We start from the raw sequence: 15,534 nt of genomic DNA on the forward strand, positions 1-15,534 counted from the left end.
TGGTAACATACTTGGTAGAACCCAAAAAAACAAGATAGGCAGGAAAGAAGTAGGAATGTAAAGAAAAACATATATCAGAGACCTTGGATGTGGAGAATATAAAAGAAGCAAACGTGTGTTTGTGATAGAAATAGGAACCCTCCCCCTAATCATGCAAGGATTTTGTTATAGATCAGATCTTTTTGTCCATGACACTGGATTATTCCAGTCTATTCTTACCGTGAACCATTTATTTGAACATTTTGTTATAGTTCTGAGATTGGTGAATTGAGTCTGAGGCACAGAGTGAGGCTAAAAGTCTGGTTGGAAAAAGCTGCTGAGGATTCCCCCCCCACCCCCACCCCCCATTTTGATGTTTGGTGCAGTTCGCACATAAGCCTTCATAACATTTTTCAAACAAAAGGTATCCCACCCACAAAAGTGGGGTATCATTTTTATAGGAAGAAGTGTGGGAACGCTGGTTGGAAGGAATTTTGTGACTCACCCACAGATTCCTGGACTTTCCCTCACAGATGGGTGGAGAAAATGCATGATTTTTTACAAAGTTTGACGTTTGCAGAACATTCTGGATAAGAAAACATCACATGACTCATGAAAGCCGTACTTCCCTGGATTTGTCTGGGTCTCTAGGTTTCAGAAATGCCCAGGGTTAATAAGGTTGCCAGCTGACTCAGAGCTTGAATAGAGTGGCTATTCACATTGGCAAGTAGGAAGCAATTTGGATTTATACCCTCTCTGCTAACCTATATGCCAAATTAGTACCCAAAGATATCTAACTTGCTTCCCATGGGGATTGGGATACTGTGCGTCCCAGGGAGCTAGAAAGACTATTGGGGCTTCAGCGATGGGCGCAGCAGGACAGGAATAGATCAAACCAGGGACCATGCGAAGACCATATTGGCTTTGTATAGTCACAGTTCAGAAATACTAGGCCCAGCCACATAAGTGAGGTGTCGTCTTTATAGGGAGGAGTGTGAGAATGCTAGGTAGTAGGAATTTTGTGTATCCCTGCAGAATATGGAACTTTCTCTCACAAAAATGTAAGGAAAATGCAAGATGTTAGCAAAGGTTTGACATTTTTAAGGGCAGTCTGGCTAAGAAAAATTAGTGGAATGTGTCTCGTGTGTAAACATCAGAACAATTTTATGAAGCACTGAGGTAGAAGAGCCTTTCTGTATACCACAGTGAGGATGCCCTGCATTGTACACAAATGGTTTGTTGACTGCAAAAAAGCGGTTAAAGAATCCTATAATCAGTTTACTGGTGAAAAATAGGTGTGGCAAAATCACAATTTTTTATTCAGAAATTTCACAAACATTGTGTGAATTTACACAGAAGGCAACTGCCAATTTCTCGTGTGAGAAATGAATAGAAAGGCACACCTTGCTTTCAAATGGTATTCAAAATAGCAAAGCAGTTCAAGGAGAAATTATCTTGCTCAATATATTTAGCTGCAATTGGTCTCCAATGAACAAACAGAACACAAAGGGCATATGTACAAGGAGTTAATGCCGCCTTAGCTGCACTTTTCAGACGGTTTGGCGGCGATACTTTAATCGCCATATGTACAAGTTGTCGCTAACCTCTGTTAGCAGCAGTTTTCCGGTGAAAACATCCATAGAAAAGATTGCTACTTCTGTTAGCGATAATGACATGCAAGGGAGGCATTCCTGTGTAAAAAAGACCGTTAACCCCACTTTGCGATATTTACAGGGGAATTCTTGAAGGTAGGAGGACCAAAGAAAACTGCCTCTAACTGTAGTTAGAGTCATTTTTTTAAGACTAGCAGATAACACACAGGCCTCATTTCAGCAGGTTATGGTGCTGGACAGCGCTGCAAGCAATGTTTCTGCGCTGCCCTGCGACCAAACTACAGGGCAGGAATGTGCACCATCAAAAAGATAGTGAGCATTCCTGGGCCTCAGTCATGAAAAGTGTTGCAGAGCTGAGACAAGACAACGCTGCAACACCTTTCACTTCGCCCTTCTTGCGACACCATGGATGCACTGTATTCACTGGACAACGCTCCATGACGCAAGTAATGATAGATACATCTGGAATCCTGACGTATCTGTTTGCTCTAAAGTCATGCATTGCTGCAGTGGTGCAAAAGCATGACACAACTCCAGAAATGCTTGGGGCCAGCCTATTCATATGGCACTGCGTCACCTTTATGCCTGCCATCCATGAGGCGTAGGATATTTATGCAGCGCCGTCCTACAATTGTTGCAGTGAAACCTGATCTGCCACTCCTATGAGGCCTTGTCGCGTGGGAACGCACACCCTAAATACATCATACCTGATGGAGGTATGAGGTACTACAGGGCTTCGCAAGGTCTTGCATATGCCTACATTCGCACTTTGCAAATACGACGCAATGTGGTGCTAGATCTTGTCTGGTCTTTGTTTGAGGGGTGCCAGGGTGTTAACACAGTTGGAGATCCATCGGTGGTGGTTGCGTGCTGTAGTGTTATCACCTGTAAGCATTGGTGGAGTGGTGGATCTGAGGGAGGTGACGAGAAGTTCTTCAGTGACCTTGATCCAGCTGCGAGGGGAGGCGATGATGGCGGTGGTGTACAATGGGCATGGTGAAGACGTGATGTATACAATGACGGTCGGTCCAGGAGAGTCCATTGGTGTGGCTGTAGTTGAAGTTCCTGCTATCGGAGGAGACATGCTCGACCGTGTGTTCTGCTATGTGGCTTGCTGCGGTGACTAGCTACTTGAGTCTGATGTTGGCAAGCTTCCCCAGGAAAGGGGGGTGCTCTCATCACTGGGGTTGTCCAGGTGGAAGTAGAGTTTACCAAGTAGGATGTCCTCGGTGGATGGGAGAGATTGGGGTGCAATGAGGTCTACAGTGGTATCAGGGAATGGGGGTCCATGGCACAGGGGGCCTGCCGATGAGGATACCACAGAGGATGGGGTTGCTCCGGATCTGGAATTTGAGGTGTTCCGTAATAAATAAATATTTTGTGCTGAATCTTTAAATAATTTTGTGTTGAATCTTATACCTGATTTCATTGGGGACCAATGGTTGTGCGCAGGGGGACATTTTCTAATTAGGAGATGCAACTTGGTTATTTACAATTGTTATACTTTTGGGACTAGAAAGTGAACCCCCAGCAGCACACTACACCTTTTCAAATTTTGAGTACTTGGTAGTGTGTGTCCTACCGTTCTTCATTGCTTCTGTAGGTGACGGCAATGCCTCTTCCTGGACAGTCAGGGTGGTCCTTGCGGGTGATTTAGAAGCCGTCAGTGATGGCAATGTTAATGTGCGGTCCGAAGCAGAGGTTGGTCCTGGCAGGAGATGTGACGCCCAGGGTTGATTGTGAGGAGGGTGCTGGCGTCGTAGTGGTGGAGAGTCTGAGATGAAGGGGCCTTGATGCTGAGCGTGGTCCAAAGGCAGACGGACGCAGTCGGACTTGCCTATGGCTTGCCTTTGGCACGGGAAACTTCCACTACAATGCAGGCATTACATTGTAATGCCTTTACAATGCAACTACAACAATACAGGTCCTTTTTTTATCGATCCTATTCCAACGCATTGTTAGGTTAGTAATGGTGTTTTTTAAGTTGTAGGGTGGGTATGGGTTTTGGGGGTCAGAGATGAAATTTGGGGCGTGTTATGGGGTCAAATATGAATTTTTGGGTGGGTTTTGGGGGAGCAAAGATGAATATCATGGTCCAGGGTGGTTTGGGGGGTCAAATAGGAATATTAGGGATCAGGGTTTGTTTTGGGGTGCAAGGGTTAGTTTTTGAATTGCACTCACTGAAGTGGGAAGAGTATTTTTTTCATTTCTGCTATCCAGCACTTTTCCTACTGTTGCTATATGCGTAGTTTTAGAATGCATTATAATGGGATGCAATGTAATGGTATGCATTGTAACGTCATATATACCTTTGGCACACCAGTGGTACGCCCGCTGCTCATGGGTCCACAGCGCCCGCCATAGTGAACTGCTGCGGGGGGACTGGACAACTGGGAGGTGGGAAACGCCAGAAAGGACGCTGGATGGGGCGGGGATGTGGGGTGTGTGTGTGAGCTTGTGTTGCAAATATTCAAATGAAAGACATCTTACCTTGAGGCCGGGTCTCGTGTCTTCTTTGCTCCTGCTCTCTTGAGTCTGCTTGAAAGCAGTGGGGTGATGCTCCTCCATCATTGCAGATGAGCCGCCACTGGGGGGTGTCACACCAGGTGCTAGGTCTGGGCGACTCGACCCCCAGTCCTCCTCTGCTACGCATGCCACCTTCTTCTTACCTGGACATTGACACAGTGTCGCAATCAGCTGCGCACTCTCTCCAAATCTGTGACTTATCCAGCAGGAGCCTCAGCAAGGTGGGATTTCAGAAGCCTCGGTACAGCTGTCACCGCCAAGTCTGCTGGGGAACCTCCCAATGCAGGTGATGCAGCAGGCCCCCATTAGGCATGAGGTTGCACAGCTCCCACCACACAAGCTTGGCGCAGCTCAGGGGGCACACCCTCCACAGCGTCCGGCCAGCGCAAATTCATCTGGCCTGTGATGCAGAGAGACGCTGCCCACCGTTGGTAATCTCTTCTGTGTACCCCGGTGTAGTGGTGGATCGTAGTATGTGATGTAGACCTCCCTACCTTGGTGCGCAGGAGCACCTCTACCATTCACAGCTCCAAGGGGCTCAAGGTGGTCTACACCCACAGGTCAGCATCATGTCTCTGTGCGCTCTACCAGACTTGACCACCAGTTAAGGGCGATCACCTTGCCTCAATATCTACCACCACAGCTCATCGACTCTACTGCAATTCCGCATCCCACTCCAGGCTCCAGATGCAGGTCCAGCAAGGTCTCTGGGCCCCAGGTACTGTCCACGCTTTCAAGGTTTTGGATGCCATGGTGTTGCGAAGAGTGCGCAATGAGAAGAGATGCATCACTGGTGGTGCACTGTGATGTGCCTCTTTTCATGGATTTAGTTCTGCGTTTCCTCTTCCCCAGGGATTCTGGCTGGTTTTCCTGGATGTTGGGGGCTTGAGGGGGTTGTTCATCTGTGCTGCACTTGGCCCTGGCTGCTCCATTCTGCATTCCATTGTTTTTTTTTGCCTATTTTTCATTGAAGGTCAACTGATAGGCTCTTTTTGGCTATAGAGGCAAGACAACCTCACACTGGGCTGACTAACGTGAGTTTTTTTGTCGCTAACAGGCATTTTGTTCCTATTCCTATCGCCATCATGCTAATGTTACCAGCAGTTTTCACTGCTGATCCCTGAAGCTTTTGCCATGTAGCGAAGTCTTGTAAATACATCACTAACAAGGTAATAGTTTCAGCTGTACACAGCGGTAAGAAAACTGCCAGTCCTTGTACAAATACCCCAAAGTTTCATGCCTGTCAAATTTATCAAACACATATTTGTTCACAGTAGTACAACGTTGCCCCAACCCAGTCTAGGGGAATATACTGCATAGAATAGCAATCCTTACTGACTCAAAGTTGCGGATGAAAATGTGTTAAAATAACTTTATTAGACAGCGGACATTTTATGTTCAGTCATGTGGTCAGTAGTTACAATCCTTTGAATTTAATGTTTAAAGATGCAGCAGTCTCAAGGAATCCAAACGCATGGTTTAATATATAAATGAACTCTTATGTACTTGCGCCATATTCATGTCATCAGCTTCTTCTTTTCTGAGTGTATGGTGGTCTCAAGGAACTGAGCCACTAACTAGCCACGGCTTTAATATTTGAAGCCTGATATATATATATATATAAATGTTTTGTTTTTATACTATTTCTAGTTAACGTGATGTTGTGTATTATCTTAAATGTATGCACTAGTGCAGAAGACTGCTAAAGAGTTGTCAGTGTGGTATTTCTCTGTAAGGTCAATAACCTTTATATATTTCTTTCCAGGCAATGGCACCTCTCCAAACGCAACAGGACCCCTAGGTAAGAGCAGCCTCCAGGCATGTTCTCATAGTTCCATGTGTTTGTTTGAAGGAGCAAGGATTGAGGTGGGGGTGGGATAATTCTGCAAAGATGTCTTGGTCAGAAAAATGCATAATTATAAAGTGGAACACAAACCCTCTGTTGTCACAGAAGCAATCCGGTTAGCTTACACAAAATTAAATATGAAAAATGTACTCCGGGAACTCATACATTGATGGGTTAAAGTGTGGCAACAGAAAGGGGGTGGGGTTATTTACAAGCCCATTGCTCTGCCAGTGTGCCACATTTTTTGATGCATAGGTGAGAGAGAGTGCAGACCTATATCTACATGGCCACGCAAAGTCACTTTGCGGGGTTTTCATGGCCTCGTAGTTATGGAGCCAGGCAAAGCAGCTCATGTCTCTGCCTTGCCTTACTCTGCATCACAGAGGCGTTCCAAGGGCTTTTCTGTGGGTGTTCCCACGCAACACCCATGGATTTTGACAAATTCCCAGATTTACAATCTCCTCATGTTTTCCTTTTTATTCATGTACTGCATTCTGCAGCATTCATAAAAGGAGGAAAAACCTCCATTGATTGTTTTTGGGCAGGAACTCCTACAACACAGACCTGCATTGGCATAAGGGAGAAAATTGTGCACCAGTGTAGTAGAAGAGGAATGTGCTGTATGTATCTCATAGAAACTGCGCGTTCCTGCACTTTTCGTTTGACACAGGACAGCGCAGCATAGTGACTTGCTGTGCTGCCCTGTGTCAAAAACTAGGTAATGAGGCCCTTATTCTTTAACAACTCTGCAGCTAAGAAATTGGCAACAAGGACAAACATAAAAATAAATCTGTTCTGCGTTTTAAAATATCTTGTAGGGTTAAGTAACCTACTACAGAGATCTCTGTGTCCAGTAATTTTTGGAGACATTGTTTTTGACTAGTTACAGGTTCATCTCGTAAAGTAGCATAGAGGGTTAATATGCCTGCTTTAAAATACATTGTGCTACATGTAGATCACAGATGTGTTTTTTGTGGATAGTTTAGTGGACCACTGCTTTTGAAACAGAGGTCATTTTTGATACTTGCAGTTCATAAACTGAAATCCTAATGTAGCATGCTGAGCTATGCACTGGCATCAAGGAGCTGCATGAAAACTACAAGGGGTGGGTTAGAATCTTATTTTTCCAATACGTTGTTATTCTAAGGTTGCTTAAAAAGGACCCTTTGGGTTGTAATAAAGACATATTATAACAGACAACTCCAAACCACTATGGGGCATATTCTCAAGATTTTGTGATAACCATCGCAAAAATAACTTAACGCAACTGCCAACATCTCAGTCTATCTCTGGAAAATAACGCTGTGATAACGAAGCATTCTCAACACGGTGGCCCCATTCGATAGGCTCCAGATAATGCGTCAACTGACTGCGTTAAAATCAACGCCACGCCACAAAAATGTGCAGCGCAAATACAAAAAATTCTGCGATGAGGCCAATCGCTTTATAAAATGCAGCAAAAACCAGCAACCAGCCTGCAAATTCCATGTGTCTGGCGGGAAAATGCACCATAAAAACCACAGAAACAACACACCAGCAACAATCCAAAGTGCGTAGCAACATGGATGCACCCTGACTAAGCGCAGAGGCCAACGCGAACCCCACAACCCCCACAGACCACCAGCAAGGAACAACGGGGACTGGGATGGCCAAGGAGACGAGGGATAGGAAGACGGTGTGCAGTCCGCAGCAAAACCAGATCAGCGTCACGGAGGTGACAGAACACCACCATCAACTGACCCACAAGTAGACCACTGGGAGTGCAGTCGGAGTGCAGAGGAGGCCAAGAGGCGCAGGCATGATGTGAAAATCAAAACCAGGCACAAACCTGCTGCCAACAGGAAGGCAGCAACGGCGACAGGATGTGGGAGTCCGGCACCACAGGAGGAGCTGGAGGACATGGAGGCCACAGTCATCAGTGTGGAGACGGTGCAAGGAGTAGGGAGTACGGAAACAGCTCGAGAGGACCTGACACAACAGCAACAGGGTGAGTAATGACCAGGGACTGGGGGCACGGAGGGAGATGGGCACAATGGCACAAATGCACAAAGATGCCTACCACACTGCACACGCAAAATGACCCTGGATCATGTCCCTGATCCCCGTGGCACACTACAGCTCACAAACATAGCAATAGCAGCACATCCACATTGACGACAATATGGTACAATGTGCAACCCTGACACCGCAGAAAAGAGACACAACTGGCTCCATACATGTGTTGAAACAGGCCAACTCCATCTGACAGAGTTGGAAACTGTGAGATGGAAATATACGTATACCACCCCACATCCATCCTGTAGCCAAAATGTCCACTGTTCTGCATAAAAATCCAGCACCTCCCAAACAGTCACAATGTACACTGTCATACAGTCTGCATGTAACCAAGAACAATGCACCAGCGTACATGTCAACAAAATGTCAACATGCATCTCTCCTTCAAATTGCAGAGGGACACAAAACAACACCAGCAGAGCAGACCACACAACTCATCAGTGATACTAGAGAGGGCCACCACACCTTCGACACCGACACCCTAAAACAGCCCATGGACATCCCCCGCAACACACTACCAGGACCAGAGCAGCCAAGCTACTGAGAGGAGAACACAGACCATGCAACAGACAACACAGCAGGAGGCACCAGCAATCACGGCTGGCTCACAACACCTCACCGACCCACACATGGCAGCCCAATGCCAAGTCTCAGAAAGCCAAAAGGAGGCGGCCGAACAGGTGCGGGTGGGGTCCAAACCCATGGAAGGCGAACTAGATCACATATGTGGGTGTGCATTATCCTTCAGGGACCACCTACACCCCACAAAAGAGACCCACACTGCCATAGAGACACATGCAGATGCACATTCCCAGTACAGAACCACGCCCAGGGGCACGCTAATATCAGTCACACACCCACATTGGCTCTGCGTATGATGGCCCAGGCCACTCCCCTTACGAATTGAGTGTGTGACGACAAAGCTACATGCTCAAACTCCAACCCGCTGCCGGCTGTACACAGCTCAATGTGATGTCGTAGAGCCCTGGGCCCTTTTGCATACAACAAGACCACAGGGGCACACAGGGGCACATTCCGATATTATGTTGAACTGGCTACAGGCACATGGGTCCGGCCCCTTTAGTGGCAGGGCCACTTGTACAGTGATGCCTGTGCTGAATGTGTGTATGTAAGCCAGCCCACACGGAGTGCTTGGGGCTGGCAACAACTTGAACAATGGACACCAGTGCAAAGGAAACTGAAAACACCTTCATGACAGAGTCAACTGCTGAGGAACATGGAGGGAGCCGGAGCAAGTACAGAGGTCACCCAACATGCAACAGAAGTGTTCGTGAGTTGCAGTGCAAAGCGTTTGGGGAACTAGAGCTGAGACGTGCTCATGTGATGACGATGACTAGGATTGTGTCCATTCGGGATATTCCTGATGCAGATGCAGTGGAGTGTGTTCGACCTGCATCATCCTCCTCATCATCGTCCTAGGTTTCCCACACTGCCTGAGGTGACATTGCTGTGCAACCTCTCCACAGCACAAAACTCAATCAGCAACGGTCCATGGGTTGCGGTGCACTGAGCTAGTGGCACCTGGAGGGCTGAGCAGGGCATCAGGCAGATGATGGCATCCACAACAGGTGTGAGCAACTCAGTGAGTTTGCCAGTACCACTGTTGCAACTCTGGCAACTCTGGCAGATGGTGGTTAGAGTTGGCCCAGGCGATGGTGGTGTGTGCCTCTGCGGTGATGCGACGTCCGGGCCGGTCAGGACACGTTTGATGTGTGAGCCCTGGTGGACCGCAGTTGAGGCCAAAGGCAGCGGACAGCACAGGGCCACATACACATGTCGTTGGTGAGCCCAAGACCACAGTCACAGAGGTCATCCAAAATCCATTTGGACAGGGTCCGTGACTTGAGCAGCACAGAGTTAGTGGCCCTGGATCCACAGCGGCTGGCACAGTCAACCCACCACGGAATGGTGACTTGCAGTCCACTGAGGTAGGGCCACCCAGATTGAGCGTTATGTTTATGCTTAGCGCAAATTAATATGGTGCTCCAGGGAGGGGGAGACCACCCCAATTCCCCGAGTGTGATCCCTAAGGATCTGCCTAGAAACAACTCAAAGCCTGAGCACACACATGCGGGTGACAGTTAGTAGTATACTATGTAGATGCTCATAACAGTATTAATTTTCTTGGGCTTTTATTATCTTTTTTGATGAGCCATCCGACACGTGTTTCGTCATCCAGGGAAATTATCCCATGACTTCCTCAGGGCTGTCTTGATGCAATATAATTCATTAAACCTCTGCGCCGGTTGTACTTCCGTCCTGGCCAGTGGGTAGCTGATATTAAATCGTTATCTGTGATTGTTTTGTAAAAAATATTTTAGGTCCAGGTCTTCTGATCTGACACGCATGCCGATCCGGGCTTTGAGTTGATGCATAAAATGTCTCTGTTAGCCAGAATTCGATTTTCATGTATACATTACATTGAGTTTCTGAAAAACAGTGCTATAAACCCTGCCACTGATAATTCACTACATTCGTCACAATCTGCCCTTCTAAACAGATTTGACAAAATATGAGTCATCAGCGTGGGACCCTTTTGCCTGGATTGTTCCAACTTCATCATCTTGTTATAAGACCAACCCTGGATCTCACTTCACAACCTTTTTCTTCTGCTCATTTATGACAACTTATTTTTCTCACAATTTGTTGCATCCTTCCATGAAATATATCAAAAGCCTTGGAGGAAAAGAAAGACACATGCAGCTCCAATTGAGATTAGTAGTATGAGCATTAGTATTAGCTTAAGGATTTCCCCTCCTACACTTCCAAGCCAATCACCTATCTTTGAAGTCCCTTTTCCAACTGAGCTAGCTAAAGAACCCATTCCTTCCCATGCACCAGTCTCTTCCAGGTCTTTTAGTTCATGTGTGATATTAGTGATATTAATATCAAAATTGTTAATCGGGTTACCTATTTCAGGAACAAAAGCATAGAATTGCCTTAAGCAAAGCACTTTCAAAACTCCAACTACCTTTGCAAGTATTATGTCCAATGCAAGTCTATTTTGCATTATCATAGCTCACATAGAAAGCAATTCCTTATTCATGACTGTTAGCGCACCTGCAGTATTAGTAGCAAGCCTATCCACTTAAGTAGACAGTTGACCTCCTTTGTTCTCCCAGAGGCAAGGCTATAACTCTAGCGTTGTGCACTGTCCATTGGGCTATGGACTATGTGATGAAATTGACTGGCTTCACAAGCTGTGGAACATTCTGAGCATGGAGAAGATCTTTTCTACAATAAGCCACCAGAACTGAAAACTTGAGAAGCAATGGGGCCCCTGCATAATTTTTCTAGCAAACACATTTTAAAAACTCTTGTGCCTGAAATATAAATGTGTGCTACCCCTCAAAGACCTGGATTAGTGTGCAATGGTGTGCACAGAACGTCTCCTAAGAGGCCAAATGCAACCTTCTTGGCTTCTGCTCCTTTACCAAGCTCATGAGTAAACAGGGAGTTTTTCTTTTTATTATCTCTCACTACTTTCTCCACCCCCCAGTTCCATTATCGTACCTTTTTATTTCCCTCCTCATTTCCTTTTCCAGCTTTGATAGCCCCACCGGCCAGCAGATGTAGATGGGAATATGTGTTACCCTCATTTAAACACTCAGTAAAACAGATTTGAACTATAAAGTAGACAGTTTTCAAATCCTCACTGTTAGACTTGGTATCATTGGTTTAAGTCTCCATTTTTTCTGATTGCCTCCTCTGTTTTTGATATGTTTTGATGGTTAGATGCTTTGGGCACTGTGCCACTGCTATCCAGTGCCACAGTGCAAGTGCTTCCTATGTTAAATTGTTGTACTAATTAGTGACACCATGATTGGGTTATTTGGTTTACCTGTCAGACCCGAGTACAGTGCACCATGTGTGCCCAGGGCTGGTAAATCAAAAGCTGCTGGTGGGCTTGCAGCACTGGTTGTGCCACCCACAGAAGCAGCTTGTAAAGTGTGTCTCAGGCCTGCCATTGCAGAGCCTGTGTGCAGTCTGTGACTGCCATGTCGACTTGGCAAGTGCACCCACTTGCCAGTCCCTAAACCTTCCCTTTTCTTCATATCAGACCCAAGGTCAGGGTGCATTGTAAGGATAAGGTAGGACATGCCCTGGTGTGTGTGGCATGTCCTGATAGTGAATTACAGCCATTTTCGTTTTTCACTACTGCAAGGCTACCTGTTCCCCAAAGGCTAGAATGGGCAGTTTGATTATTACATCTTATAATCCTAACTCACTCAGGGAACATGGTAGAAAGTCGAGTTTAGTATGCCTGAACTCAGAATGATAAAATACATCTTTTAGTGAAGTTGCTTTTAGCATTCTGTGCCTGAAAATACCACTTTTAGAAAGTAGGTATTTTCTTACCTATCTATCCAAGCCTGCCTCTGCTAGGTTGTATATTCCTTGTCTGGAGTTTGAGTGACACGGGCTAGGGGATTCAAGGAGACAGGGTGAATCAGCACGGTGCTGAATAGAGAGATCTGCATCTAGATGGGTGGGAGGAGTTGCACATGGGACCTGAATAGGGCTGTGCCTTCCCTCCACAACGCTGGCTCCACCTCCTGGGGTGTGTCTGATGTCCCTGGCCTACACTGTGAAAGGAAAGAAGGAGACTTGTCAACAAAGTGCTCCAAGACTGACCAGAACTGGTTTGGACTAGGCAGAGGCCTTTCTGCCTCCAGATAACAAAGAGAATAGTAGTATAAATATGGGGACCCAGACCCCAACATTTTAGATCACTTCTGGGAACAAGACGGGTTGGCCTGCAGTGGTCTCTGCATTGCCAAGGAAAGGAGAAGGAACTTTTTAAGAACTTTCATCATCTTTCAGAATATTACTCCAAGGGCTTGATTTGAGCTTGCCTTCAGATAGAAGTCTCAGGGATACCAGACGTCACCCCCTTCTGTTTGCCTGCATCTGGAACTTCCTCGTCTAGTGCTACAGAAGGAATCTGCAATACCGACGCCGGCGAGCGACGCCGTAATCTGCACCGAAGTTGTGAGCGCTGCTCCGACTTGCAACGTAGAGCTGATGCAGGCCGCTGTGCCACATCAACGCCAGTGAACGACATCATAAGCCTGCCATAGCCGTGAGCGCTGATCCGACTTGCGACGCCGGCCCGACGCCTGCTGCTGTGCCGCATGGACCTCGAAGCCGACATCATCGTGGAGCCGATCACCGACGTGGGTGGTCAAGAATCCATCGACATAGTGACATCGTACGGAACTCTGGTTTCGGCGCCATCGTGACATCACCTCCTCTCCGGTCAGGAACCGACGCCTCCCCTGCCTGTGCAAGCATCCAGGTCCTGACGCATCATCTTCCCCGAAGCAAGGAACTGACGCCGCAATGCGCCAACGACGCCGCATCTCCCCGACGCCGAGAACTGTCTTTGTTTTTGCTTTTCCAAGGTACTGTTCTTTTTGGGTCTGTTTTGACTCCAGCCCCGACGCCGCGCACCTCGGGGTCGGCACCGTACTTTGGGATTTCTTTGACCTTGACGTTGTGATAACTCCTGTTGGGGTTATCTATTGCTAAAGACCATTTTTAAGTGAATAACCTATTTTGGAACCATTTCTACCTTCTTGAAGAATTATAATTAATTACAGTATAGTGGATTTTTGTAGTTTATGGTCTTGTGATAATCTATATAAGAATACTTATTTTTATAAAACCTGTGTGGTGTCCATCTGTAGTGTTTTCACTGTATTGCTGTATGTGTTCACAAATGCTTAACACAGTGCCTCTGAGATAAGCCTGTCTGCTCTTGCCAAGCTGCCAAGGGGGTGAGCAGGGGTTATCCAGTAGTGCAATCCCCTTTCCCTGACTTAGAAGCAAGGGTCCCTATTTGGTCAAAGGTGTATACCATTGCCAACTAGAGACCCCCAGTTCTAACACTCACATCACTTAAAGCTACTCTAACAGAAGGCCAAAGACATCACACAGTATCTGTTCAAAGCTATGCCTACTTCTCCTTAGTTACGTATAGCTCCCTCTGTTTAGATTGTCTTTATAGAATACCCTTGGAAAGACTAAAGCTGCATAGCAAATTCTCACTCAAGTACGCAGCAGCTCAAAATAAGTTGATTTGCCAATAAAATAATATATGCCCCTTATACTAGTTTTGTGTCCTGTTGGTACTGAATCCTTCACCAAATAATTATGGGCACTGTGTCTCTGCCCTACCATTTCGGCAGACTTGTTCCCTTCCCTTTCAAGAATGATGCATAGTATCCTTCTCTTTGCCAAATTTAAATGTAACTTTGACTGTATTTCTTTCTTTTACACCTTCTCTTCCCTTTGCGTTGACTCATCCATATTTCTTACTTTAAAATATTCTCTCATTAGGTTCATCTATAAAACAAGTTCAGCAAGGTTATTTTTGTATGAAAGCTCACTTGCAATTAGGTCAGTTGTGTTAGATTGTTTAAAATGCTGGAAATATTTTACCATGTAATCTTTTTTGCTCACGGTTCCATAAGCCTTTTAGAGTCGAGAAATAGGGTTAGTCATCCACATGCATAAGTTTGAAGAATTTGTAACAGGTACTTTCTATAAACATGATTCACAGTCAGAATAAAACAGCTTAACGCTATTTTGGTGACATTACATTAAAAGGCATAAGACAAAGGAAGATGAAAGTAGGTGGATCCCTCTGCTGCAGAGGTGGGCAAATAGGAGCAAACATAGCAATTTTCTACGTGCCTTAGTGATTCAGCTAACATGTGATATAAACATTGTAACCAAAAATACATTCAGAATTAGCTTTATGCAAAATTTTTCCTTATAATTGTTCTTTACTAGGGTTTGCTTTCCTTATCATTAGGTGAGGCATTTCCATCTAGAGTATAAAGGTCTGACAACAAGCCAACTACAGAGATTACTATGTGAGAGAGTATGTGCACATCATCTTCCTTAGGCGAATCACATAGTCCACCTCATCCTTCCGTGAAGACTCTGAGGTTCATTACCACCATTCTATTATTAAGACACAGGGTGTCCATACCAAAGTTCAAAGGGACTGAACACTACCCCCTTCTCTGGAATTTCGTGGTAGACAAACAAGAGACATGGCAGAAGATCCTACTTCCTCCCGAGGTTCCCTGACATGCTCCTCAGTGTTTTGTTAAATGGCAGCACCAAACCATTGGTTTGTGGTTGGAGAAGTGGTATGTCACACCAGATTAATCCCACATCTCTTTCATATAGAAAGAAATTAAATTGTTTCCCTGTCAGAGTTTACAATCCTTGAAAATCAGACCCTGAAAAAAATCCATAGGAGAGGTTTTACTACCACATTTGCAGTCATGTTCCTCAGAGGTACAGCTTCCTGATACCTGGTGGCAATGTCCACCATAAACAGGATATACTTGACTGTTAGGGAGCGCTAAATGGACCAATACATTTGTTCCCACCTGCTCAAATGGAGCAGTTAGAACTGGCGCCTTTTTCTTACCTCCTGTCTTACCACTCGCCTGATAAACTAGACAGGTTCTACAG

At 45.9% G+C, this 15,534-nt stretch overlaps 1 protein-coding gene across 1 annotated transcript in view; it reads left to right on the plus strand.

The window, feature by feature from the left end:
• Positions 1-15,534, plus strand: part of LOC147703588 (neurotrypsin-like) — a 645,871-nt gene that overhangs the window by 343,357 nt on the left and 286,980 nt on the right. Inside the window, exon 4 of the mRNA XM_086929519.1 lies at positions 5,884-5,919. Coding sequence (XP_086785645.1) covers positions 5,884-5,919 — 36 coding nt within the window. The remainder of the gene's footprint in view (positions 1-5,883; positions 5,920-15,534) is intronic.

The sequence above is a fragment of the Lissotriton vulgaris genome, chromosome 7, assembly GCF_964263255.1.
Source record: "Lissotriton vulgaris chromosome 7, aLisVul1.2, whole genome shotgun sequence".
Classification (NCBI taxonomy): domain Eukaryota; kingdom Metazoa; phylum Chordata; class Amphibia; order Caudata; family Salamandridae; genus Lissotriton; species Lissotriton vulgaris.